A 27983-nucleotide genomic window follows, 5' to 3' on the forward strand; every position below is an offset into this window, starting at 1 on the left:
AACTCCTTTCAGGAGAGTATGTGCTCTACATCTCATCTATCACCCGCCTAAGGACAACCTCATCTTCACCCAACAACTCATGGACACGATCTCATCCAACGCTGGTCGGCAGATCCCGCAAATCTACCTGGGTGACATCAATCTCCACTGGAACGTTCAGAAAGACGCAGTGGTGAATAGTCTCAAATCTTTCCTTGACGCGTCTAACCTCACCCAAATATGCAACAGCCCAACACACGACAAAGGCTCCATACTTGATCTCATCATCGCCAACGAAGACTCCACCCAATTAGGGGCAATCCAACCTTGTGATTGGTCAGACCACCACATTATCACCTTCTTCATCAATGAAAAGGTTAAACCTGTCTCGGCTCAACCCACCAAATCTAAGATCTGGAAAAGGGACATGAAGAACCTTAACCCAAACTCCCTGCCTCCCCACCTCACCAATAGCCTCCTTCCCCCTTCGGGCACCTTTGATGTTCAATCATTGACTGACCACTACCTCGACTCTATGAATTCAATAATCAATGAAGCCGCCCCACTGCAACTATAGAGAGTTTCCACCAAGTTCTCGAACCCTTGGTATGATGGCAGACTCAACGAAGACAGGCGTGCTATGCGTATGGCAGAACGCACATGGAGATCTGTCCCCTCATCACGGCATCGCAAAATACTTAAGAGCAAGAGAAATGCCTACTTTAGGAAAATAAAGCGCGCTAAGTCTGATTTCTTCAGCCTTCAGCTGGACCAAGCAAAAAACAGACCAAGAAAGCTATTCGAACTAGTCAAAACTCAAACCAAGACGCAACCCCTACTATCAAACGTCAAAACAAACAACATCCCACACTGTGAAGACTTTTCTGCTTTCTTTAAGCTAAAGACCGACAACATAAGGAGTGACCTCCTTAATGATGTAAGTCGATACCGAGCATCACCAAAATGCCCGACACTCAATCTAAAAATAACGCTTCCTGGTCGTCTTTCGACACCTACTCTGAAGAAGCAATACACAAACTGCTCGGCACCTTGAAGCCTTCTAATCACCTCACAGACCCACTACCTGCCAATGCTGTTAGAGACTTCATCCCCGTTCTTCTCCCACTCTGGACTAAAATCATTAACAGCTCCCTTCAGCAAGGTCTCATTCCAGACTCCCTCAAAGTGGGGCAAGTCAAGCCCATACTCAAGAAACCTACAGCTGATCCGGCTGACTTAAACAACTACCGCCCTATCACCAATATCCCCACTCTAGCCAAGCTGTTGGAAAAATGTGTGCAACTCCAACTAACAAAACACATTGACCAGTTCGAACTCCTCGACCCTCATCAATCAGGCTTCGGAGCGAAACACAGCACGGAAACGGCCATGACACACATAATTTATGACGCCCTCCAAATCCTGGATCACAACGACTCATGCCTCCTCATTCTCCTGGACCTCTCCTCAGCATTCGACACGGTCAAACATGAGAACCTATTAGAGCTCCTGAATACCAGAATGGGCTTATCCGGGACTGTACTCAAATAGTTCACTTCCTTCCTACACAACCGATCCCAGAAGTTCAAGATCAACAACGTGCTGTCCTCTCCAGTGCCAGTAGATTTAGGCGTCCCACAAGGATCTTCCCTCTCACCCACGCTGTTCAACCTCATCATGGGACCACTCGCTACCATGCTCCAGGCATCCAATGTACACTTCCACATGTATGCCGATGACACTCAACTTTACCTAAAGGTACAATCCCCGGAAGATATCAAACTTCTGAACTGCACACTTTGGAACACCCAATCTTGGTTGGCCGACAATCACCTCAACCTAAATGCGTTGAAAACTGAGTTCCTCCTGATATCACCCCCTGCTAAAATTACCACCACCCAAATATGGCTCAATCACCTAACAGCATTCAATGTCCAACCCACCGTCGTGGACTCTGCGAAATCCTTAGGCATCACACTTGACGCAAAGCTCAATATGCAACAGCACATTAGCAAAGCAGCGAAAGGAGCTAACTTTCAAATCAACACTTTGAGGAAACTCAAACCCTTCCTCCCAGCCAAGGACTTCCAAACTGCTGTACAAGCACTAGTCATCCCCCGCATAGACTATGGAATTGTGGCCCTCAGCGGTCTCCCTCAAGCAACAACAGCACCCCTAAGAGCCTCCCTAAATGCTGCCGCGAGACTCATTACGGGCTCAAGGAATCACTCTCATATAACCCCTGACCTGAAATCCCTGAAATGGCTTCCCCTCTAAGCCAGAATACAATTGAAAATTGCAGTTATGACACACCCAACCATACACTACAAGGCTCCCACCTACCTCACTCAAAAGTTGACTATATCAGGAGGTTCGAGATCCAATAGAAGTACAAAAAGTCTGCTCCTGAAACCTCGCAGATTCCGTAAGGAAAAAAACCTACAAACGCTCCTTCTCAGGAATGGCACCCAGGATCTGGGATGCACTCCCTCCTGAAATGAGGATTATCTCCTCCACTGTACTCGTCAAGAAAGAAGTGAAAGCCATCCTTATGGCCAAGCTCACCTGATCCTTACTGTTGCTGCTCAGAGACTTTGCACCGATCTTGTAACGTTGGATACTTAATGTTCCAATAACTTTATGTTCATGACCTACTGACCTCTTTTGCAGTTGGATCAAAGACTATGCACCGTCCTATAGTATTGTCTTTTGAGGGTTTACTGGTATCCACTGATCTCTATGGCAGCTGGATCAGAGTCTTTGCACCGCCCTATCATAATGTCTATTTGAATGTTTATTGTTATCTCTAGAACTGTATTGTAGCTAGCTCAGACTCAGCACCGTCTTATATTTTTGTCTATTTGAGTGTTCTCTGCTATTTCATGATCTCTATTTTAGTTAGATCAAAGACTCTGCACCGCCTTATTTTACTGTCTATCTGAGTGTTTACCTGTATCTTATTAGCACATGACTGTTATCCTATTATGCTACCGTTCACTATACTGTACCCAATTATTATGTCTACTCTCCCTCCAGTTTGCCCACTCCCCCCCCCTGTGAAGCGCTCTGATATCTGTTAAGATCTTGTTCGCGTTATATAAAACTTTGAATAAATAAATAAAATAAATAAATAAATGTTGCATCCACCATCTTATTGAGATTTTGACTGCGTGAGGTAGAGTTATGGTGTCCCCCCAGCAATTGGAAACTTGGGACCATAGGTCCTCTAGAGCTTGCTGTAAAGGTCTCATCTGTAACCTGTTATTTGGAACAATGAATATGCATGACGCCATCGATCCCAGCAGAGAGGATACATGTCTGGCCGTGGGATGAGGTGTTTGCAGGAGACTACGACCGTTATGTAGTATTGATAACAGTCTCTCCGAAGAAGGACACGCTCTTGCGTTTGCAGCGTCTAGTGTGGTGCCTAAGTAGTTATCCTCTGAGTTGGGTTGAGGATAGATTTCTTGAAGTTGACGCACAGTCCCAAGTGGTTTAAGAGTTGTATGCAGTATCCCGGATGTTCCTGCAGGAGACTGGGAGAAGCACTCGAATAACCAGTCGTCCAGGTATGGATAGACGAAGATCTTTTGCCTTCGCAGGAAGGCCCCCACCACCGCCATGCATTTTGAAAAGGTGCGAGGAGCAGACTTGAGCCTGAAAGGCAAGACTTGGAACTGGAAGTGGTCTGACTCCATCTTGAATAGTAGAAACGTCCAGTGCTTTTGAGAAATTGAGATGTGAAAATAAGCATCCCGAAGGTCTACGGAGCACACCCAATTCCCTTGATAAATGTGTGGAATGATTTGGTATAATGCTTGCCTTCTGAATCTCTCTTTTGTGGACACATTTGTTTAAGAGTCTGAGATCGAGTATAGGCCCGAACTCCTTGTTTGGAACTTTCTCTGGAACCAAGAAGTAATGGGAAGGGATCCCCTGTCGATGTTGTAGCCAGGGAACCTTTTCGATGGCCTGTTTTTGTAACAGGATGGAGACCTCCTTTTGCAGCAGATCTAGCCAATTGACAGTGGTTTTCTGATTGATTGAGTACCTATTCGCACAATATTGACTACCCAGTTGTCCTGCGCTATTTTGATCCACTCGTACTGGTGAAGACTTATACTTCGGCCCACCGGAGTACGTAACAGAGTTGGGGGAAGCAAGGACTCACTGCTTAGGCTGTTGTTTTGCCGCTAACAATGTCGGAAGTTTTTCCTTTTCTCCACACCAACAGCCTTCAAGGTGTCCAATTCGGATTTCATCCTTGACGTCTTGTCATCCGCATGAGAGCCAAAGAGGGAGGTACCATTGAAGGGAAGGTTGTGAAACCTGTGTTGGGCCTCTGGTTTAAAGCTCAAGAGCCCCAGCCAGGAGGATCGCCTAGCGCAGATACCATGAGAATAACCAAGAGCATCAAGATCTGAGGCATCTGCTGCAGCGCTGATAACCTGATTCGCCATGAGCCCTCCTCCATGCAGGATCTCCTGAAAATCCTGCCCATCTTCTTTCTGTAACTTCTCCATAAACCTTGAGAGAGAATCCCATAGCGAAAGGTCATATCGACCCAGCAGTGCAGAAGCACTGGCCACTTTCATGTAAGCGGCATAGGAGTTGCACGTTCTCTTACCAATGGAGGCCATGGCTTTGCTGTTTTTTTTGGGGGGGGGGGGGGGGCGGGGTTGGGGGGGTGGGGCAACAGCAGATGAGGAGGCCTCATGTGCGTTTTCCTGGCTGCTGACACAATGACAGAGTCTGGTGGAGTATCAGACCTCAGGAAAAGGGCAGCTTTGATCTGGGGCTCTGTATTTTTTACTGTCCGTGATGGTGCTGCTCCCACTGACGCCGGCGTTAGAAAAGTATGGATAGCCGGTTCTTGTAGCTCCGGAACCAAAGGGAGCAGAGGTCTAGAGGAAGACCAATGATGAAGGGTCTCAAATATGACAGATGTTGAAGGAACAGAGGCAGGCATCTCAATGTTCAGTTTTGTAGCCCCTCCACAAAGCACCTTATTAAAGGTAACAATATCATCCACTGGTGATACTCTGACTGTGGAGTAGATGACAGAGTGGGAGAATAATCAGTCTTTGAAGATCTGGAGTCAGAGGACCATGAAGGAGACCTGCGTCTCCATTCTCTAGGCGAACAGTGCCGAGATCTACAAATAGATCAACTAAGAAGAGACCATGATCTATGTCTCCTCGCAGCTGTGGACCTTTAAGGTGTAGCTGGTAGTACTTGACTCTCATAAGAATGAGTAGGCGAATATATTTGAGAATGTTCTGAGCCAGGAGTAATTTTTCTCATCTTCCAGTCCTTTATGCTCTCCAACCACCTCGGAGAATAGTTAGTTGGAGGAGAATGGTGTTCTGGAGCCGGAGAGCCTTCCGGTGTGATCTGAACAATACGTAAATCCGGGGAGGATGAAGCACTCCTCAACGTCATACCCTTAGATGATAGAATTTCCCTCGACGTCGAAGGGTCTCTCGGCGTTGGCACTGGTGACCGATTCCACTGCCTCTTATTAGGTAGAGACATGAAGGCGGATGGCTGTCTTGAATTCGACCTCCTCAACATCATCCTCCTCGATGTTGACCCCCTCGACAGAGACTTCCTCGACGTAGAAGGTGACCTTCTTCTCGACATCGAAGGGGGCCTGCTCTCCTGAGCTGTTCTCGACCACAACCTATAAAATATCTAGTACTGGGGACAAGGAGTGAATTTTTGGGTAATGTTTTAATTATTTATTTATGAAACTTATAAAGCGCGAACAAATGCCCAAGGGCGTCTCGGCGCTGTGAACGTGGCAGAAAAGAGAGGTCGAGGAGAATTATTGATTAAATAACCAGGTCTTTATTTTTCTCCTGAAGGTGGCAAGAGTAGGGGAGGATCTGATGTCCATGTCCAGGGAGTTCCAAAGTTTGGCTGTTGAAACAGTGAATCAACGATTACCCCATGAGACTGTTTTGGTCCGTGGTACAGACATTAGAAGAGCATTGGTGGATCGTAGTGATCTGTTGGGGACATAGAATGCCAGGGAGTTGAGAAGGAATCGTGGCCCTTGCTTACGGGAGGCTTTGTAGGCAATACACAGTGCCTTGAATTTTATACGGTTTTTCACCGCTAGCCAGTGATAACCTTTGATGATTTGGGCAACAGGTTTAAACTTTGGGGTACCTGAGAGCATTCTCGCTGCTGCATTTTGTACAGACTGCAATTTACGGGTGACTTTGTGCTGGGCATTGATAAGGAGTCCATTGCAGTAGTCCAAGGAAGACATGATAAATGCTGTGATCAGTTTTACCTGAGTTGGGGGGAAGAAAGGGGAGGAATTTTTTTTTATAGATTTGAGCTTGTAAAAGGACGCTGAAACAATGGAGTTTGCATGAGCAGCAAACGTTAGTTTGTCATCGAGGAGTACTCCCAGGTTTTTGACCTTTGTGACAGGTTTGGGCGGAGAGCCAAATTCCGGTGGCCACCAGGATCCGGGCCAGATAGGGCAGAGCTTGCCGAATATCATTACTTCCGTTTTGTCGGAATTTAATTTAAGACAAATGGTTGCCATCCAATTACTGATGGCAATCATGCCATGCTGAAAGTTGGCCGCTATTTCCTCTCCGTTGTTTTTTATGGCCAGGACTAATAGAGTGTCGTCCGCGTAAGTTGTTAGGCTCATCCCACATGCCTTGATGACTTTTGCTAGGTCTGCCACATAAACATTAAATAGCGTAGGACTTAGGGATGAGCCTTGTGGGACGCCACATGGTAGTGTCATCTGGGCAGAGCTGAAATTGCCCAGTTGAACCGTCTGGGTGCGTTTTGAGGGAAAGGAAGCGAGAACATCTATAGCTTTATCCTGGATGCCTATGGCATTGACACAGTCGATCAAGATGTGTGATCGACCGTGTCAAAGGCTGCCGATAGATCAAGCAAATTAAGCAGTGCTGTCCCTCCTTGATCAAGAATGGTTCTTATCTCCTCCGTGGCTTTAATAAGTGCAGTCTCAGTGCTGTGATACTTGCGGAAGCCGAACTGGGTGTCGTCCAATAGGAGATGGTCTTCAATGCATTGAGAGATTTGTGTATTCATCAATTTTACCTACGATTACACAATACAATCAAACAGGGAAACCATTATTATTTTTCTTGCTTTACAGCTGACAGAATTATCACTAGATCACATCCCCCAATAGATGACTACAGGTAGACAAACAAGCAATGGACTCTACAGAGACAAGGCTGACATTTGAGTTTTGTCAAAAACATTTCTGGCTGTGGTCTGGGAATTAGCACACATCAGACATGACTTTGTGTAACCTGGTCTTCTGTGAGGTGCTTTGACTTCCTTGTCTTTAACTTGTTTTGACTTTTTTGGTAAGGCTGATTCATCCCCAGCAGGATTCTTTGGCTCACATTTCCTTATCTTCTGACTTCTGTCACTAATTTCGAATTCTGCTTCACATGAAAAAAACAAATGAGTAGTGGATTAGGTGCATGACATGGTTGACTGGCCACACTGGAGCGAAATATTAAACATGCTACATTCTAAAACGGACTAGTATACTGCTCCTAGGAATGGCACTTTCCTTCAGCAAAAATGCCATCATCTTGCCCAACATTCCAATTCCCATATGAAATTTGTATTGGTCATATGCCCTTCCAATAGCCCTCTGCTTAAAGCAACACAATTGAGCACTTTACTGAACACTTTCGCAAAAGATAAGAGTCTCACAGCTAAGTTGCTCTAAATTCATCGGAATAGTGAGTCTTGATTGATGGAAGACTGAATGCGACAGCAGTAAAAATGGTAGTCTTTGAATTGGCAGTGCAGACCTTGGTTCTAAACACATGCCATGTTATATGTTTATATTCAACACTGCATACCCTTTCTCAAGTATAGACGTAAACAGGTTTTAACAGTAAACAAAGACACCCAGAGAAATTATAAAATTAAAATCTTTCAATTCTGAAATACTAGTATTTCAAATCCACATAGTAAAATCAGACTCAAGATCTACATGCTTACTAGACAATGAAGAACAAGATACTTACGTTCGGTAATGCCTTATCTGGTACAAACTATAGCTTGCTGCAGATTTCGTACCTTTGATTTTCCCTGAGCGTCAGACTGGATCCAGAAGATTTTTTGGGAGCAGTACCCCTGCGGGCCGGTAAGGTGGCGTTGGTCAGGTCTGCGCAGTGTTGTCCAGGTCGGAAGTGAAGCACAAGTTACTACTTGTGTAACGATATATCTGTAAGAGACATTAGTTAGTGATAGATTCCTTACCTTAGAATATCCCCAAGTGTCAGACTGGATCCGGAAACTTTTGCGTAGCAATACCCCTGCGCGTCGGTAGTCGTCGTCTGCGGCTCCGCGTCCGCCGTCGGCGTCGTTAGCGCCGGAATGACATCGTCGGAGTACTTAGACGCCGCCCATGCGCGCTGACGTCAGTTCTGATACACAGCTTTTCCGCGCCAGATACGCAGAGCCATGATAGAACCAACACTGGTGCCATGAAACTAGGGCCCTGAAAGGGGATGACCTTAACCCTAGATATCGGTTCGCAGAACGGGGAGGATGGGTGGGTCGGTAAGGAATCTATCACTATCTAATGTCTCTTACAGATATATCGTTACACAAGTAGTAACTTGTGCATCTGAAAGAGAGAGGTTAGTGATAGATTCCTTACCTTAGAATAGATACCCCAGCAATACCAACCCCGGTGGTGGGTCTGCGAACCAATAATCACACCAGAAAGTCCTGGAGGACGGAACGGCCAAAGAAGCCATCCCTCCGGACTTGACTGTCCAGGCAATAGTGTCTTGCAAACGTGTGCAGCGAGGCCCACGTAGCTGCCTGGCAAATGTCCTGCAAGGGCACTCCCCGGCCCAGGGCAGTAGTTGTTGCCGTGGCTAGGGTAGAGTGAGCCCGCAATCCAACAGGGGGCTCCTTTCAAGCCAAGGAGTAGCATGCCTGGATACACAAGATGATCCATCGGTAGATGGTCCTCTTATGTACCGCCTTCCCCTTCTTAGCGCCCACGTAGCCAACAAAGAGTTGGCCATCCACCCGGAACTGGCATGTGCGGTCCAAGTAGAATGAGAGCGCACGTTTTGGGTCCAGGCGGTGGAGCCGCTCTTCCTCTTTAGAGGGGTGCGGTGGCGGAAAGAAGTTTGGCTGCCCGATGTGGAAGGCTGTGACAATCTTGGGGAGGAAAGATGGCTTAGTAGGCAACACAACCTTGTCCGGATGGACAGAAAGGAAAGGAGTAGTACAAGAGAGGGCCTGGAGCTCACTCACTCTCCTGGCAGAGGTGATGGCAACCAGGAAAGCAGTCTTCAGTGTAAGAAGGCGGAGAGGACAGTTGTGAAGTGGCTCAAAGGGAGCGCACATCAGAAATGTAAGTACAAGGTTTAAGTCCCACTGAGGCATCACAAACGGAACAAGTGGAAATGTGTGTGTGATGCCTTTTAGGAATCGATTTACAATAGGGGACTTGAACAAAGATGGTTGATCAGGCAGCCTTAAGAAGGTTGTAAGGGCAGAAAGATAGCCCTTGATAGTGCCCAGAGCAGAGCCCTGCTGGGCAAGAGAAAGAAGGAAGAGAAGAACCTCAGAAAGAGGGGCAGAGAGAGGATCCACAGCCTTTGCTGTGCACCATGCCACAAATCTGTTCCACCTGCAGGCGTATACCGACTTTGTGGAGGGACGCCTGGCTGCCAGAATGATGTTACAGACTTCAGGAGGCAAGTCAAATGGCCTCAACTGTCGCCGCTCAATCTCCAAGCATGGAGGTGGAGACTGGACAGGTTCGGGTGGAGGACCGTCCCCTGCTGCTGCGACAGAAGGTCCTCCTGAAGAGGCAGAGGAACCGGGGGATCGACTGACATACTGAGTAGCTCTGGATACCAGTACCTTCGTGCACAGTCCGGAGCCACAAGGATGACTTGGGCCCGGTCGAGCTTGATCTTCTTCAGCACTCTGGGCAGAAGTGGTATAGGCGGAAAGGCGTACAACAGACCGCAACTCCACTCGCGACGAAAAGCGTCTCCGAGCGAGTGCTGCCTTGGAAATTCCAACACGCAGAACTGATGACATTGCGCGTTTGCTTCGGTGGCGAATAGATCTAACCAAGGCTCTCCCCACTACAGAAAGAGACCTTGCGCCATGTCCGAGTTCAGACGCCATTCGTGATCCATCATGCACCGGCGGCTGAGTTTGTCCGCCCTGGCGTTCAGAGAACCTGCCAGGTGTTGAACCACCAGAGTCACGCCCTGATGTTCCAGCCATTGCCAGAGGCGCAGAGCCTCCTGGCAGAGGGTCCACGACCCCACCCCGCCGTGTTTGTTGCAGTACCATATGGCGGTGGTGTTGTCCGTGAACACCTGCACTACACTCCCCGGACAGAGGGGAGGAATGCCTTCAGTGCTAGATGATTCGCCCGCAGCTCCAAAATGTTGATATGGAGCCGGGACTCCGCCGGAGACCAGAGGCCTCTGATCTCCGCCTCTCCCATGTGGCCTTCCCAGCCCTGGAGGGATGCGTCCGTCACAACTACGTGCTCCGGTTGGGGAAGGGAGAGGGCGATCTATGACAGAATTTCGACAGACAGAATTTCGACCTACACAACTATCGGCGTAATTATATCGATAGCAAAAATATCGACGCCCTATGTACAACATGGTAAGTACCAAAATATCGAAAAAATAATATCGATGTTAAAAATATCGTTGTTAAATATATCGATTTTTTTAAAATTTAAAATAACATAAAAAATACTGTAAATAATACTTATTAATTACTTAAACATATTTAAATATATGTAATAATGGTTAAAAAAAATAATAATACATATTTAATTAAAAAAAAAATTAAAAATCATATATAATATATAATTACTTTTCCCACTCCAGTGGGTGCAACAGTAGGGAAAACTGACCCTGAACCCTAAAAATACCCCTTTACCCAAAAACCTAAAACTGACCCTGAACCCTAAAAATACCCCTTTACCCAAAAACTGAAAACTGACCCTGAACCCTAAAAATACCCCTTTACCAAAGAACTGAAAACTGACCCTGAACCCTAAAAATACCCCTTTACCAAAGAACTGAAAACTGACCCTGAACCCAAAAAATACCCCTTTACCCAAAAACTGAAAACTGACCCTGAACCCTAAAAATACCCCTTTACCCAAAAACTGAAAACTGACCCTGAACCCTAAAAATACCCCTTTACCCAAAAACTGAAAACTGACCCTGAACCCTAAAAATACCCCTTTACCCAAAAACTGAAAACTGACCCTGAACCCTAAAAATACCCCTTTACCCAAAAACTGAAAACTGACCCTGAATCCTAAAAATACCCCTTTACCAAAGAACTGAAAACTGACCCTGAACCCTAAAAATACCCCTTTACTAAAGAACTGAAAACTGACCCTGAACCCAAAAAATACCCCTTTACCCAAAAACTGAAAACTGACCCTGAACCCTAAAAATACCCCTTTACCCAAAAACTGAAAACTGACCCTGAATCCTAAAAATACCCTTTTACCCAAAAAACTGAAAACTGACCCTGAACCCTAAAAATACCCCTTTACCCAAAAACTGAAAACTGACCCTGAATCCTAAAAATACCCCTTTACCCCAAAAACCAAAACTGACCCAGAACACTAAAAGTACCCCTTTACCCAAAAACCCAAAACTGACCCTGAACCCTAAAAATACTCCTTTACCCAAAATTAATTAATATTACAATTAAATTACTTCCCACCTTATTCCCCTATAAACCCACAACCCGCTCCAGTAGTAAAACATATAATTTAGTTAAAAATATACATAAATTATCAATTAATTATTCAATTAAAATAATTCATTGCCAATTAATATTTAATTGCAAAATAAATTAATCATTGAAAAATAATTATTTAATTACAAATAAATTACTTCCCACCCTATTCCCCTATAAACCCACAACCCGCTCTGGTAGTAAAACATATTATTTACTTTTATAAATTTTTTATTTCTAAAAACATATTAAACACATATTATAACAATTAATTTAAATACTTAACTAATATTTCTAACACATATTAGTAAATCGAAATTACTTACATCGATATATATGCTATCGATATAAGTAATTTCGATATTACTTACCTTAGGGTCGATATTCTGGCCATCGATATTCTGGACATCGATATTCTGTCCCATCGATATTAGCAACTCGATATAAGTGTAAGTCGAAATAAAAAACTCGATATTTTGACTGTTTACCGGGAGAGGGATCTGCCGCTGAACCAATTGTGATCTGTGAGCCACCACTGCAGCTGTCTCGAAGTGCCCTCCGGGATCAGGACGTGGTCGGACAGGTTGCGCTGATGCTGGGCCCACTGAAACTTCAGGTCCCACTGCAGAGCCCGCATCCGCCACCTGGCATGATGCACCAGTAGGATGCAGGAGGCCATCAGCCCTAGAAGCCGCAGCGTCAACCTGACCGAGATCCGAGATAAAGGCTGAAAGAGTGGGATGAGAGCCTGAATATCCTGGACCCGCTGTTCCGGCGGATAAACCCGAAACTGCGCCGAGTCTAGAATCGCTCCGATGAAGAGGAGCTTACGAGAGGGGCACAGGTGTGACTTCGGCACATTGATGGAGAACCCCAGCTGGTGCAGGAGATCCGCCGTAGTCTGGAGGTGGCTGACGACTGTCTGGGGCGAGCCCTCCTTCAACAACCAGTCGTTGAGGTAGGGCAAGACTGAAACCCCTAGCCTGCTCAGCTGCGACCACCGCCATCACCTTTGTGAACACCTGTGGGGCGCTGGTAAGGCCGTAGGGAGCACGGTATACTGAAAGTGCTCGTGGCCAACCGTGAACCGCAGGTAGCGCCGGTGGGCCGGCAGGACGGGAATGTGAAAGTAAGCGTCCTGCAAGTCCAACGCTACCATCCAGTCTCCTAGGTCCAGGGCAGCTAAAACCTGAGCCAGTGTCAGCATCTTGAACTTCTCCTTCCGGAGGAAGCCGTTGACGTTCCGGAGGTCCAAGATAGGCCGTAGGCCCCCTTTGCCCTTCCTGGGTACCAGAAAGTAGTGGGACTAGCAACCACACCCTACTTCAGGCCCAGGAATGCGCTCGATGGCCCCCTTGGCCAAGAGGGCCGTAACTTCCTCCTGCAGACGTCACAAATGATCCCCCGATACACGGTGGTTCTGCGGTGGCATGGCTGGAGGAGTCGCCTCGAAGGGGAGGGAGTAGCCCCTTCGGACGATCTGCAGCACCCACCTGTCCGACGTGACAGTGCGCCAGTGGAGGAGGTGATGGCGAACCCTGCCACCCACTGGCGTCACATGGGCCTGAAAGCACGGACTAGGAGGGTTTTGAGGCGGATGCTGCGGGGGAAGGTGTGGACTGACCTGGCCGTTGTCCCCTACCGCCACCACGGCGGTTTCCACTGCCACCACCGCGTTGGGTATTACCCTGCGGAGCGTGGCTGGCAGCACGTGTGGGTAAACCCCTTCCGTGGCCACGAAAGGAGTGAAAGGCAGCCGATTGCTGGCGTGGGGTCGAGAGGCCCAAGGACTTGGCCGTGGCCCTGGAGTCCTTAAAACGCTCAAGCGCATGGTCTGCCTTGTCGCCAAAAAGGCGACGGCCATCAAACTGCATGCCCATCAGTGTGTTCTGGACATCGGCCGAGAAATTGGCGGACCTCAACCAGGCGTGGCGTCTGACCGCCACCGTCGTTGCCATCCTTCTGCCCAGTGAGTCAGTGGTATCTAGTCCACACCGAATCGAATATCTGGCTGCATCCCGACCTTCCACAAGGGCTTGGCCGAGTTTGGCCCATACCTCCAACGGACACTCTGGCAGCACTTCCGCGACCGTATCCCACAGAGAGTGGGTGTAGCGGCCCAAGAGGCATGCGGTGTTGGAAGACCGCAGTCCCAGGCTAAGGGAGGAGAAGATCTTTTTGCCATACTGCTCGTACCTCTTGGTTTCCCTGTCCGGCGGAGCCGACGGGAATGCGGTCTGGGAATTGGAGGCCTGGATGACTTGGCTCTCAGGGGTGGGGTGGGTGGACAGGAAACATGGGTCACCCGGGGCCGGGCGGTGGCGTCTGGCCACGTTCCTATCTACGGGCGAACCCGTAGCGGGCTTGGACCAAGTGCCCAAAAGAACGTCAGTTAAGGCCTCGTTAAACGGCAGCAGAGGCTCGGCTGAGCATGACTGCGGCTTAAGGACCTCGGTGAGGAGGTTAGTCCTCACGGCCGCGACGGGGAGCTCAAGGCCCAAGGCCTTGGCTGCCCTCATCAACACCACACTATAGGTTGCCCCCTCCTCCGTAGCCATCTAGGAGGGGAGACAAAGCCAGTGTCAGGCGAGGTGTCTAAACCACTGGCTTCCCCAAGGTCACCTGTCCAGTCCTCATAAGACTGACACTTACGTGCCAGAGTGTCCTCAGACCCCTCCCAATCCTCCTCATGACCCATCACCTGGTACTCAGGATCAGCAAAGGATGGGGCCGGTTCATGGAAAGTGAACTCACCAAGCGGCATCTGAATCGGTGCGGAACCGGGTTGAGGGAGGCGTCGGGGACGGCGCCGCCCGAGGACGGCGCCAGGGGTGACACCTCTGGGGTCGGCGCCGGGGAGGTCGTTAAGTCCACCTGCGACGACCCGGATCCGGAACCGGATCCAGCGGGGCCCTGCGGCACCGGGCCCGAAGGTGGCGGTGGCGTCAGGGCCGAAGCATCCGACGGCTTCGGGCCGAAGCCCCCGACCCGCTAGGACCCCTAGACGGGGCCACTGGGCCCTAAGGCGCCACGGAACCCGTCGGGGGAGAGAGGGACCTCATGGCCATGAGGAACCGCTCGATCTCCCCCGGCGTCGCGTTAGGCCCAGGGACCGGAGGATATGAAGCTGGACGCGACGCCTTGTTCCTGATTAGCACTTCTTGCAGTGCTCTCTTGATTCCTGAGCTGTAGCTATTCCCTATTCTTGATTAGCAGTGCTTGCAGAGCTCTCTGGAATCCTGAGCTGTAGCTATCTTGGGTTCTAAATTCGCAACTGCCTGTAGTGTCACATTTATTCCGGTTCCAGAGCTATAGCATTTCTTGTTCCTGAATTAACACTGTCTTCAGTGCTACCTTGTTTCCTAATCCTTAGCTATTGTTTCTTTCATTCATGAACTAACTAGTACTATTTAATGCACCACTGAATCCACTCGCCTGTATTTCCTTTGTCCCAGTTCCAGCTTTTCTTCCCATTACCTCTATTTAGGCCCTTAGTTGCTGTCTTTCCTATTGTACTGTCTTGCTTCTAGTTTCCTTGTATGTTTGTTACTCACTTTCTACCAAGTATGTCCTTGTTCCCCTTCTTTCCTGTTAAGCATTTCTCCTTGCTAGCTCCTTGTCTATTGAGCTTGTGATTAGTTCTACACCCTTGCTGTTACTGCCTTGCTTGTTCCTGTTTCATCGCAAGGATCCGTGAGCACAGCTGACAACCTAGGTGGTGTTTCTTGTCTACTATGACTATTGTTTTTGAGTTACACTTATAACATCACGATAAGTATCAGCTCCACAGACCCTGCCTTTGAATGTATATCCTAGATGTGGGTATTTGCAGTCAGTATCTGTAACAGAAATTGTGGGTGAGGAACTGACTGAGCTTTACTGTGGAGCTCCAGAAGGCTTTACCCCACATTTCCTTTATTGTTAATGTTGTTGTGTGTGTGTATGTATGTATGTATGTATGTATGTATGTATGTATGTATGTATGTATGTATGTATGTATATATATATATATATATATATATATATATATATATATATATTTAGGCTGCAGATTACCTGACAACCCGATCATCACTTTCAGGAAAGCGAAGAATATGCGTAACAACTTAGTGAAAGCAAGTCCTGAACTAGGTAGTGGCAGTACCTGGTTAAAACCTAAATATGGGTTTTACAAGTGTTCCCTATGTAGAGCATGTCAATTCGGCATCACTACCACCCACCATGAAATTCCATTCTCCTCAGCCAAAATTGCGATTAGAGGTAATTACAATTGCCATACTGATTATGCTGTGTATGTTCTGGTGTGCACCTGTGGCTTGCGGTATGAGGGCAGCACAAAGGTACAGGTGCACGCCCGGATTTTGCAGCATCTGAGGGCAATTGTTAATAACGATGAGAGTTACCCTGTCACACGTCATTTCAAAGCAACACACAATAATGATTTATCTTGTTTATCTTATTTTGTGATTGACGCAATTGCACCTCTTAGGAGAGGGGGTGTGTTATGTCCCATGGAGGTGAGCAGTCTCGAACACTGCATTGAGACGTGGTTTGCAGGTGGAAACTACAGTTCCCATGATTCTCGGCGATGCGCGCGACGCCTCATGCCGATGACGTCACACGCGGAAGCTTCAAGACGGAGCCCTGGACAACAGCGCCTCGCCGTTGATTCTACATTCTTCAAGAAGACACGGTAGGGGTGTTATCACCAAGTTCCAGAGTATCCTTTTTCGTGAGCCACAAGGCTCGTTAGGTTTCAAGTTCCTCGAGTATCCTGGTTGAGCTTTTGCTCGAGTGGGAGGTGACTATTGAGTGTGGTTTGAATCAGTTGGCTGGAGGCTCCAGTTCTCGAGAAACTGAGGTGGAGCTTTCGTTCTGTTTACTCGTATCGGACTTTTCCTGGACTCTCCGTTTTCGAGAGTGACCTTGTCTTTGTTGGTATTAGCGCCCGGATATGGGCCTTGGATCGAGTTACCTCATTTCATGATTCTTTCCCTGAGAATACGTGACTTTATTTCCATACCCTCGGGGCCAGTTATGCATTGACTGGGGCAATTGCTCTCTAATTGAAGAGATACAAGTATACTTTTATTAGGAGTTTTCCTTTGGTACTGTGGAACTGCACATGGTTGGACATCATGCCATACTGATGTTTACTTTCTGTTTTGCTGAAGAAGTATTCAGCAATCTTTTGACCTGGTCCCGATGTGATATGCAGAAAGGTATTCCTTTATTGGAGTGTCTGATTTCAATTATTCATGGTACAGCCCTCCCGGTGAAGCTAACCAGGAGAACATATCTATTGAGGGATCTGTGACTAACTATCTGAAAGAAACACGTTAGTGTTAGATTCCTTACCTTAGAATATCCCCAGGCGTCAGTCTGGATCCGGAAACTTTTGCGTAGCAGTACCCCTGCGCGTCGGTAGGCGTCGTCTGCAGGCGTCCCCTGCGGCTCCGCGTCCGTCGTCGGCGTCGTGCGCCGTGATGACGTCGCTGGAGTACATAGACGCCGCCTCCGCGCGCTGACGTCAGTTCTTCTTTTTTCCGCGCCAGTGGACGCAGATCTGAAGAGCAGTACTCCGGTCTTTGACCAAGTTTTTCGATTGTTTTTTCTCTTATTGTGCCTGATAGGATGCCTGGGTTCAAGAATTGCGATGACTGTGAGCGCACGATGTCGGTCACGGATCATCACCGCCTCTGTCTCCGGTGTCTGGGCCCCGACCACGACGTGGACTCCTGTGTCGACTGCCGGGCCCTCACCAACAAGGCTAGGCGGGAGCGGTCCCGCAAGCTACTGGAGCTCCGGGTGTCGGCCCCACGTCGGGACCGGGAGCGGTCCCGGTCCGGCCGGAGGTCGAGAGAGCGTTCGAGGGAGCGGTCGCGGAGCCGCGCCGAGCGTTCCGGAAGTCGACACCACTCGTCAGGCTCGTCAGGTAGGAAGCACAAGAAGTCGGGGCGTCGTCATCGTACCCCCGACTCCCCCCGACGCTCGCGCGATGCGGCCGGGGGCTCGGGTGACCCCAATCCCGCGGCTCCGCGAGAGTCGCCGGCGCGGCCTGCCTCATACCCTCCGGTCCCTGGGCATGGCGCGACGCCTGAGGAGATCGAGGCGTTCCTCATGGCCATGAGGGCGCTCGCTTCTCCGACGGGGCCTACGGTGCCTTCGGGCCCAGTGCTACCGTCTGGGGGCCCTGGCGGTTCGGGTGTCCCTGCCTCGGCGCCGTCGGGTGCTCCGGCCCCGGCGCCGCCGACGGCTCCGACCCCGGCGCCGCAAGGGCCTTCGGGATCGGCGCCGGCTGGTCTTCCGGCCTCCCCGGCGCCGTTGCCATCGGGGTTACCCCCGACGCCGCCCCCGCGCGGCGCCGGTTCTCCAGTGCCGGCTCCGGCCGGCGGTGGGGTTCCGGCGCCGGCTCCGGGCGGCGCCGTCCCCTTACCTTCTCCGACGCCGGACGCGGCGCCGGACGGGCGTCGCTCGACGCCGGTCCCGGCGCCGATGGGGCCCATGAACCCCGAGGAGCCGGTCTTCATCATTGACTCCGAATACGGAGAGGATGAGGAGTACGGTGAAGGTTGGGAGGGGTCCGAGGACCCTCTGTCACGCGAGTGCCAGTATGACCCGGACTGGACAGGTGACTTGGGGGATGCCAGTGGTTTGGACGACTCTCCTAACCCTGGTTTGATCTCTCCTCCTTCCGTGGCATCGGTGGAGGGAGCTGCCTATTCTGTGGTGCTGATGAGGGCTGCCAAGGCCTTACACCTTGAGCTCCCCGTCGCGGCCGTGAGGCCTAACATCCTCACCGAGGTCTTCAAACCGCAGTCATGCCCACAGGAGCCACTGCTGCCGTTTAATGAAGCCTTGTCAGACGTTCTGTTGGGCACGTGGTCCAGGCCCGCTTCAGGTGCGCCTGTTGATCGGAACGTGGCCAGGCGCCACCGTCCTTGTCCGGACGACCCCAAGTACCTGTCTACCCACCCCACTCCTGAGAGTCTGGTGATCCAGGCCTCGACCTCCCAGTCCACATTCCCGTCGGCCCCGCCCGACCGGGAATCCAAGAGGTATGACCAGTTTGGCAAAAAGGTCTTCTCGTCTATTAGTTTGGGCCTGCGGTCTTGCAACACCGCTTGCCTCTTGGGCCGCTACACCCACTCTGTGTGGGATACGGTCGCGGAACTGCTGCCAGAATGCCCCATGGAGGTACGGGCAAAACTCGGTCAAGCTGTGGCTGAGGGCCGGGATGCAGCGAAATACTCGATTCGGTGTGGTCTTGATACGACCGACTCGCTGGGCAGAGCTATGTCAACGACGGTGGCGATTCGTCGCCACGCCTGGCTGAGATCCGCCAATTTTTCGGCTGATGTCCAGAATACTTTGATGGACATGCCGTTTGATGGCTGTCACCTGTTCGGTGACAAGGCGGACCACGCGCTGGAACGCTTCAAGGACTCCAGGGTCACGGCCAAGTCCTTGGGTCTCTCGACCCAGCGTCAGCAAACGGGTTCGTTTCGTCCCTTTCGTGGCCAAGGAAGGGGCGCCCCCACACGTGCTGCCAGCCACGCGCCGCAACAATCCTTCCAACGCGGTGGCGGCCGTGGAAACCGCCGTGGTGGCGGTCGGGGACAACGGCGGGGTCAGACCACACCTTCCCCCGCAGCATCTACCCCAAAATCCTCCTAGTCCGTGCTTTCGGCCCCATGTGACGCCAGTGAGTGGCAGGGTTCGCCATCAACACGCTCACTGGCGCACGATCACTTCGGACAGGTGGGTGCTGCAAATCGTCCGAAGGGGCTACTCCCTCCCCTTCGAGACCTCTCCTCCAGCCATGCCACCACAGAACCACCGTGTGTCGGGGGACCACTTGACACTTCTGCAGGAGGAAGTTACGGCCCTCTTGGCCAAGGGGGCCATCGAGCGCGTTCCTGGGCCAGAAGTAGGGCGTGGTTGCTATTCCCACTACTTTCTGGTGCCCAAGAAGGACAAGGGGGGCCTACGTCCTATCTTGGATCTAAGGAACGTCAACGGCTTCCTCAGGAAGGAGAAGTTCAAGATGTTGACGTTAGCTCAGGTCTTGGCTGCTCTAGACCCACAAGACTGGATGGTAGCGTTGGACTTGCAGGACGCCTATTTTCACATCCCCGTCCTGCCGGCCCACCGGCGTTACCTGCGGTTCACGGTAGGCCTGGAGCACTTTCAGTTTATCGTGCTCCCCTTCGGCCTTACCAGCGCCCCACGGGTGTTCACAAAGGTGATGGCGGTGGTCGCAGCCCATCTGCGCAGGTTGGGGGTTTCAGTCTTCCCCTACCTAGACGATTGGTTGTTGAAGGCGGGCTCGCCCCAAACAGTCGTCCACCACCTTCAGATGACGGCAGACCTCTTGCACGACCTGGGGTTCTCCATCAACGTGCCGAAATCACACCTGTGTCCCTCTCAAAAGCTCCTTTTCATCGGAGCGGTTCTGGACTCGGCGCAGTTTCGGGTTTATCCTCCGGAACGGCGGGTTCGGGATATTCAGGCTTTGATTCCCATCTTTCAGCTGCTATCCCGAGTCTCGGTCAGGTTGACGCTGCGGCTGCTGGGACTGATGGCTTCCTGCATCCTTCTGGTGCATCACGCCAGGTGGCGGATGCGGGCTCTGCAGTGGGACCTGAAGTTTCAGTGGGCCCAGCATCAGGGCAACTTGTCCGACCACGTCTTGATCTCGGAGGGCACTGCGAGACAACTGCAGTGGTGGCTTACGGACCGCGATTGGGTCAGGGGCAAGTCCCTCTCCCTTCCCCAACCGGAGCACGTTGTCGTGACGGACGCGTCCCTCCGGGGCTGGGGTGGCCACTTGGGAGAGGCAGAGATCAGAGGCATCTGGTCTCCGGCGGAGTCCCGGATCCATATCAATCTGTTGGAGCTGCGGGCGATTCGTCTGGCACTGAAGGCATTCCTCCCCTTTGTCAACGGGAGTGTAGTGCAGGTGTTCACCGACAACACCACCGCCATGTGGTACTGCAGCAAACAGGGCGGAGTGGGGTCGTGGACCCTTTGCCAGGAGGCTCTGCGCCTCTGGCAATGGCTGGAACGTCAGGGCGTGACTCTGACGGTTCAACACCTGGCAGGTTCTCTGAACGCCAGGGCGGATGAACTCAGCCGTCGGTGCTCGATGGATCACGAATGGCGTCTGAACTCGGACGTGGCGCAAGGCATCTTTCTGCAATGGGGAGAGCCTTGGTTAGATCTATTCGCCACAGAAGAGAACGCGCAATGTCATCAGTTCTGCGCGTTGGAGTTTCCAAGACGGCACTCGCACGGCGACGCCTTTCGGCGCGAGTGGAGTTGCGGTCTGTTATACGCCTTTCCGCCTATACCACTTCTGCCCAGAGTGCTGAAGAAGATCAGGCGCGACCGGGCCCAAGTTATCCTTGTGGCTCCGGACTGGGCTCGAAGGTACTGGTATCCCGAGCTACTCAGCATGTCAGTCGGTCCCCCGATCCGCCTGCCCCTTCAGGAGGACCTTCTGTCGCAGCAGCAGGGGACGGTCCTCCACCCGAACCTGTCCAGCCTCCACCTCCATGCTTGGAGATTGAGCGGCGGCAGTTGAGGCCATTTGACTTGCCTCCTGAAGTCTGTGATGTTATTCTGGCAGCCAGGCGTCCCTCCACTAAGTCGGTATACGCCTGTCGGTGGAACAGATTTGTGGCATGGTGCACAGCAAAGGCTGTGGACCCTCTTTCTGCCCCTCTTTCGGAGGTTCTTCTGTTTCTTCTTTCTCTTGCCCAGCAGGGCTCTGCTCTGGGCACTATCAAGGGCTACCTTTCTGCCCTTTCAGCCTTTTTGAGGCTTCCTGATCAGCCTTCTTTGTTCAAATCCCCGATTGTAACTCGATTCTTGAAAGGCATCACTCACATGTTTCCACCTGTTCCGTTTGTGATGCCTCAGTGGGATTTGAACCTGGTTCTAACTTTCCTGATGTGTGCTCCCTTTGAGCCCCTTCATTCTTGCCCTCTCCGTCTCCTGACTTTAAAGACGGCTTTCCTGGTTGCCATCACCTCTGCCAGGAGGGTGAGTGAGCTCCAGGCTCTTTCTGTCCAACCTCCTTTCCTGTCCATTCATCCTGACAAGGTGGTTCTGAGGACTAGACCTTCTTTCCTGCCCAAGGTTGTTTCGGCCTTTCACATCGGGCAGTCCATCACCCTCCCTTCCTTCTTCCCGCCTCCGCATCCTTCAAAGGATGAAGAGCGGCTCCGTCGTCTGGACCCAAAACGTGCGCTTTCATTTTACATGGATCGCACACGCCAGTTCCGGGTGGATGACCAACTGTTTGTTGGCTACGTGGGTGCGAAGAAGGGACGGGCGGTTTGTAAACGAACCATCTCTCGATGGGTCGTCCTCTGCATCAAAGCGTGCTACTCTTTGGCTCGGAAGGAGCCTCCTGTTGGGCTGAGGGCCCATTCCACTCGGGCCACGGCGGCTACTACTGCCCTGGGCCGGGGAGTCCCCTTGCAGGACATTTGCCAGGCGGCTACGTGGGCCTCGCTGCACACCTTTGCGAGGCACTACTGCCTGGACAGTCAAGTCCGGAGGGATGGCTTCTTTGGCCGTTCTGTCCTCCAGGACTTTCTGGTGTAGTTTTGTATTGGTTCGCAGACCCACCACCGGGGTTGGTATTGCTGGGGTATGTATTCTAAGGTAAGGAATCTAACACTAACGTGTTTCTTTCAGATGAACAAGTTACTTACCTTCGGTAACGATATATCTGTAAGAAACATTAGTTAGTGTTAGATTCCTTACCGAACCCACCCATCCTCCCCGTTCTGCGAACTGATACCTAGGGTTAAGGTCATCCCTTTCAGGGCCCTAGTTTTTACATGGCACCAGTGTTGGTTCTCTCATGGCTCTGCGTCTCCTGGCGCGGAAAAGCTGTGTGCAAAGAACTGACGTCAGCGCGCGGAGGCGGCGTCTATGTACTCCAGCGACGTCATCACGGCGCACGACGCCGACGACGGACGCGGAGCCGCAGGGGACGCCTGCAGACGACGCCTACCGACGCGCAGGGGTACTGCTACGCAAAAGTTTCCGGATCCAGACTGACGCCTGGGGATATTCTAAGGTAAGGAATCTAACACTAACTAATGTTTCTTACAGATATATCGTTACCGAAGGTAAGTAACTTGTTCATTGCGTTATCTTTTGGAATTTCTTGCAACAGGGGTTTAATGAGCTTCGCCTGGCAGGCTGTTTTCCATTGCCCTCTGTTGAAGCCTTTTCTGTGATTACAGTTGGTACGTGTGCACAGTACAAAAGTGTTGTTATGTCCTGTACTTGTGATTGGAAAGATAACCCGTAGCTCTTTGCTTTCTAGATTTGTGATATATGTTCTACCTTCCGATTGCCAGGCAAAGCCAACCTTTTTCCTTCCTACAGGTACTAAGATTATGAGCCCATCTATCTCTTGTGATACATTGTTTTATGCATCTGGGTACTTGTCTCTAATGTATGTGCTTGACTCATAGTGCCTTGTTCTTGTTGCAGCTTCCTCTCCCCGCTGTCCCCATCCTACCCTACCTGATATCCCTCGCTTGACCACTCCTGCGTGTCTGTGTTCATTCAGACCTAGGGGCTGTCAAGAGGTGGAACCCCTTGAGCATCGTACGATCCTGAGGACACCCGGACCTGACAGGGTGATAGAGATAAAATGCTGAGGCGTAAGGAAGCTGGGTATATAGTTGAGCTGGACAGTAAACAACCAAATGGATTGAACACAACAGAAGATTTACACCACTTCCTGTAATGTGTTGATTATAAATGAAATGTGCATATAAAACGATGGTGACTCTTGTAAGATCTGTTTAGGGTTAAGGTTGCCCATACTATATCAGTATTAGTATTTTTAGCTGCTAGGCATCTGTACAGTTCGCTTGCCTAGATTGGTCAGCCAGTACGAACAAAATTAGCCCAATAATAAGCATTTCTCCGTCAACCAGTCTACTTTCTTTTAAAAGTCAAGTCACTGTATAATTTGTGTAACATACACCTTTTGATAGGATTTATTGTTTATAGAGCATAATTTAGTATGCATGTTTGGTTTATTATGAATTCATGAGCACAATTTCTGCACATAAGATGATTTAATTATTCATATATTCAATGGACAAGAAGCGCAATTATCTTTATGTAGCAGCTTGTCGCTATGATTTAGTCGTATTGTTGTGAACGGTTCTCAATTGCAATAGAGTGGATAAATGCATAATAGATGAATTAACGGGAATCTTTGCATTCATGCAGGAATTTTTATTCAAATATATATATTTTTTGTACGAGAAATGGTTGATATATATATATAGATTTGAAAAGTTTTCTCTGATTTGGTCTGTATTTGGTTTTGGTCTTGGTTCTTGTCTGCCTCTTTCTTAGACTGTGACTGCATTGATTTTTCTATTTATTCTTGTTCGAGAAACTGCGGCACCTAGTGGTCTTGGTCTACTTTTGCTTATCTGCTTTGATGCTTTCAGCATCTGATCTATGGAATTTCCTTTCAAGCAACGGTGTTATTTTAACCCTTGCTTTTTTCAGTACCTATCCCTTTGCCTCGCATGCAACTTTCCCTTGCTTCTCTCTGGACTTCTTTATACTACTTCACACATTTTTCGGTTGGGCCTTTTGTTTTTATTTCTACTTCCACTTCACGGTTATTTTTGATACACATGTATTTTGTGTTTAGCACTTCTTTTGCATCACATGACTCATATTATTGCTGTTTTCTCTAGCTGATGTGGCAGGCCTTTAAATTGCTACAGTGATGTGGTCATGTTCATTCAGGCACTATGTCTTGATTTAATATTGCAACAGTGATGTGGTTATGTTCATCAAGGCACTATGTCTTGATTTATCTGACACGAGTTGTTCATTTTATGTTGCTGGCTCGTATCTGCTCCTTCTGGTTTTTTTCTGCACACAACACAGATTCTTGGCATTATGCCATTATTATTGCAGTTTGCTTGTTTCTTTGCCATTACTCCAGTATTTGACTAATATTAAGTGTGTTTTTTGAGCTATTTTTGCCAATGTCATTGTTTACATGTTATCAATCTATAACGTGTCAGTTCTTTGTATTTTTACCTACTTACCACATACTGTCATTAGTTGTTCATTTTGCCACTATCATCTTAATGACACGCAGCAAAGGTTATTGCCTTATCATCCAATTTTTGATTTTTGAATTTCACTGCTCATGTCATTGCAATTTAAAAAAAAAATTTTGTTTGCACTGTTCTTCTATTTTTTTGTCTGGGCGTGTTCCCTCAATTAAGCCCCTCCCTATGTTGTGTATATAATCTTTCAGTTTTTCCTGAGTGCTTGTATGTGAACAAGCTCCCTTGCGGAGCGAAACGCGTCATTGTGAAATAAACGTTTTTCCTGCATTCTCACTTGAGTTGGATCGTTTGTGAGCCTCCCTGACTGTTTGATGTGGCGTTCTGAGGTCTGCACCCTGCCGTAGCCTGTCATCCATTCACGGGTTGGGAATTCTTTTTCATATCTATATATCTATATATCTATATATATCTATATATATCTATATATATATAACCTACTGGCGGTCGCCAGTAGGTATATATAGTTAGGATTTTTTCCCTATGGGATTTCTGAAAATTCTATGCCTAATAACTTTGGCGTTTGTGGACGGAATTGGCTGAAATTTTCAGGAAAATGGCACATTTTGTTTCTGAGCAGCTCCTGGAAATTTGGGGGGGGGTTCGTCAAGGGGGGGCCGAGAAAAAAGGGGGGTCCCAAAACGCGTTTTTCCCATGTTAATTTCCATAGGGCGGTTGGACTCACTTTTAGCCCGAACGGCTGAATGGATTTTCACGAAACTTGGCAAAATTGTAGGGACTGTTAGCCCGATGTGCCTTTGCTAGGTCTCAATATATGTGCTTCAGTGGATTTTGAGAAATTAACGTTTAAATCAAGATATATATCTGTAACAGCGCTCCGGGCAGCGATCCGGTTAGCGAACTTTTCGCATATCGGAACTTTGCGATGCGAAGCTGATTGGCCCTCCGGTGTCTGTCAACATTCTAAACAGTCCGGAGCGGCCGCCATCTTGTCTCTCGGTAGGATCGAGAGACAAGAGGAGGCCAAAACAAAGGGGGAAATTACCATAAGGGGGCATAGTAGATCCTCGTTGACCCCCTAGGTTTTATGTGGAGGTTTTAAAAGGGCCTAGGAGGGTCCAAAAAAAAAAAAAAACATTATTTTTTTTTGCGTGGTAAGCGCCAAGTTCGCGAACCGGAAAGCGTTCTGGGCAGCGTACTATAAGGATAAAAGAATGATAGACTTTTCTAATACTGTATGTTAATTATTTGTTGTTTTTGTTCGTTTTTTTTTTATTTATTTATTTATTTTGATTTAAAAAAAATGTATTTATTATTTTCATAGTTCATTAAAACTTCCAGCATTACATCATCTGGAATCTCGTCAAACATGGATGTTTCTGTGTCTTGTAAGCTTTCAATAAATTGTTCATCAAAAGATTCATCCATAAAATCTTCATCCACATTTTCTTCAGTTAAAATGTCTTCTGTTGTAATGTCGAAGGAAACATTGGTTTTTTCGTGCTCCCCTTCCATTTTTTTGCTGTAAATTGCATAAAAAAATAATTATATTAGAAGAGTTAGGGCACTGTTGGGTTTAAGTTCAGACATGTAGTTCTGTTTTTTTAACAGTGAAGTTAAAGTAAGTAAATTCATAATTATAGCAGAGAAGTGTAAGTCAATCAATAAATGTAACAGAGGAGCTTATCTGTATCTATAACTATAGCAGGGGGACAGTAAATAATTATCAATAAACGTTTTTGCAAATTAATTTAAAGTGCCACTTACAAATTATCAATTTACTTTACAAGGAGGTGAAAAGGCTCTTGAAATGTAGTTCAGGAAGTAGCAGTGAAAATGGCTGTGTTTCCTTCTCTTCCTTTATATATATTCAGGTATATAACCAATCAAATGTCAGGTAATAAAAATTGTAAATGAAAGTAAAGTTTTCATTGGTTGTCAATTCCAATATTTTAGATGTGTTTTGTGAAGTAATTTACCTCAGGGTATTTAGATAGGTCTACAGGCTAAATGGCTAAATGAAATTTCAATCAAATTTGTGAGAATGAAAGGGATTGTTATGTAGTATGAGCTAATCTATATTTGGTGAGAGTGTCTCTAGTCGTTTTTCTGTAAATTACTTTCCCACCTTTTTTTAGGACCGCTTTCTGGAAAGCGGCCCGGTTAGCGAACCTTAAGCGTCACGGGAGTCCACCATTTTGTGTTTCGGTCGCTTTAAGATACAAGATGGAGGGCAAATAATGTTCAGAATGGGTAGAAGGGGGCACGGTAGACTTATCTTGACCCCCTAGGTTTTCTGAGGGTGGCTGAGGAGGCTTATATGTGCGGAAAAAAACATTTTTTTAAAGAATTCCGCGAGGTTAGCTTTCGGTTAGCGAACCGGGGAGCGTATTTTGTGGAAAATTAGTGAAAAAAGTTAGAAAAAAATAATAATTGTGAGTGATTAGATGAAGGGTAGCTCTGAGAAGAGCTTTTGGGTTTATGGTACATTTAGGTACTTATAAGTAGGTACCAATGCACATTCTTAAATTCAGAATGAAAATTCTGTTGCCCTCATCTGAGAAGTGAACTCCATCTCCTCTGTAGATATCTTGCATGTAGTAACGCAAGTTATTGTTGTACAGGGAGCCCATTCCATGGTCTCTCATGAAAGCTGAAACAGATTTGTTTACATGCTTCCTCGACTTCTCAATTTGTGGACAAAATTGGTTGGACCACCTCCATTTCTGTCTTTGGCATATATTGGAATATACCAAGGCAGTTTGAGGAAAAAGTGCCATTAATTGCTCAAAGGTGTCCTTTAAAAGCATTTCCAGACCTACCCCTGTCAAAGTGCCCAAATCATTACCTCCACAGTGCACTATTAACAGGTCAGGTTTTGGCAAATGCATAAAGGTTTTCACCAATGGTATCAATTGGTGACATTTTAATCCTCTTTGGCCCAACCACTTAATTTCCACATCTTGTAAAATGAGGTTGTGTAAATTTCTGCTCTCAGCATACCTTTGAGCCCAGTGGATGTAACTATGTCCAACAATCCAGACGTTAAACATGGTGGGAGAAGGTTGTGCTGCAGTCAGATGAAGTGTGGTAATGAAAGGGCAGTTGAAACAGTAGGAGTTTGTA

General features: G+C 48.5%; 1 protein-coding gene across 1 annotated transcript in view; it reads right to left on the minus strand.

The window, feature by feature from the left end:
* The window catches only part of ZCWPW1 (zinc finger CW-type and PWWP domain containing 1), a 645937-nt gene that overhangs the window by 42842 nt on the left and 575112 nt on the right, over positions 1-27983 (minus strand). Inside the window, exon 13 of the mRNA XM_086945720.1 lies at positions 7293-7430. Within this exon, the coding sequence (XP_086801846.1) occupies positions 7293-7430 (138 nt within the window). The remainder of the gene's footprint in view (positions 1-7292; positions 7431-27983) is intronic.

This window comes from Lissotriton vulgaris, chromosome 12 (genome assembly GCF_964263255.1).
Source record: "Lissotriton vulgaris chromosome 12, aLisVul1.2, whole genome shotgun sequence".
NCBI lineage: Eukaryota > Metazoa > Chordata > Amphibia > Caudata > Salamandridae > Lissotriton > Lissotriton vulgaris.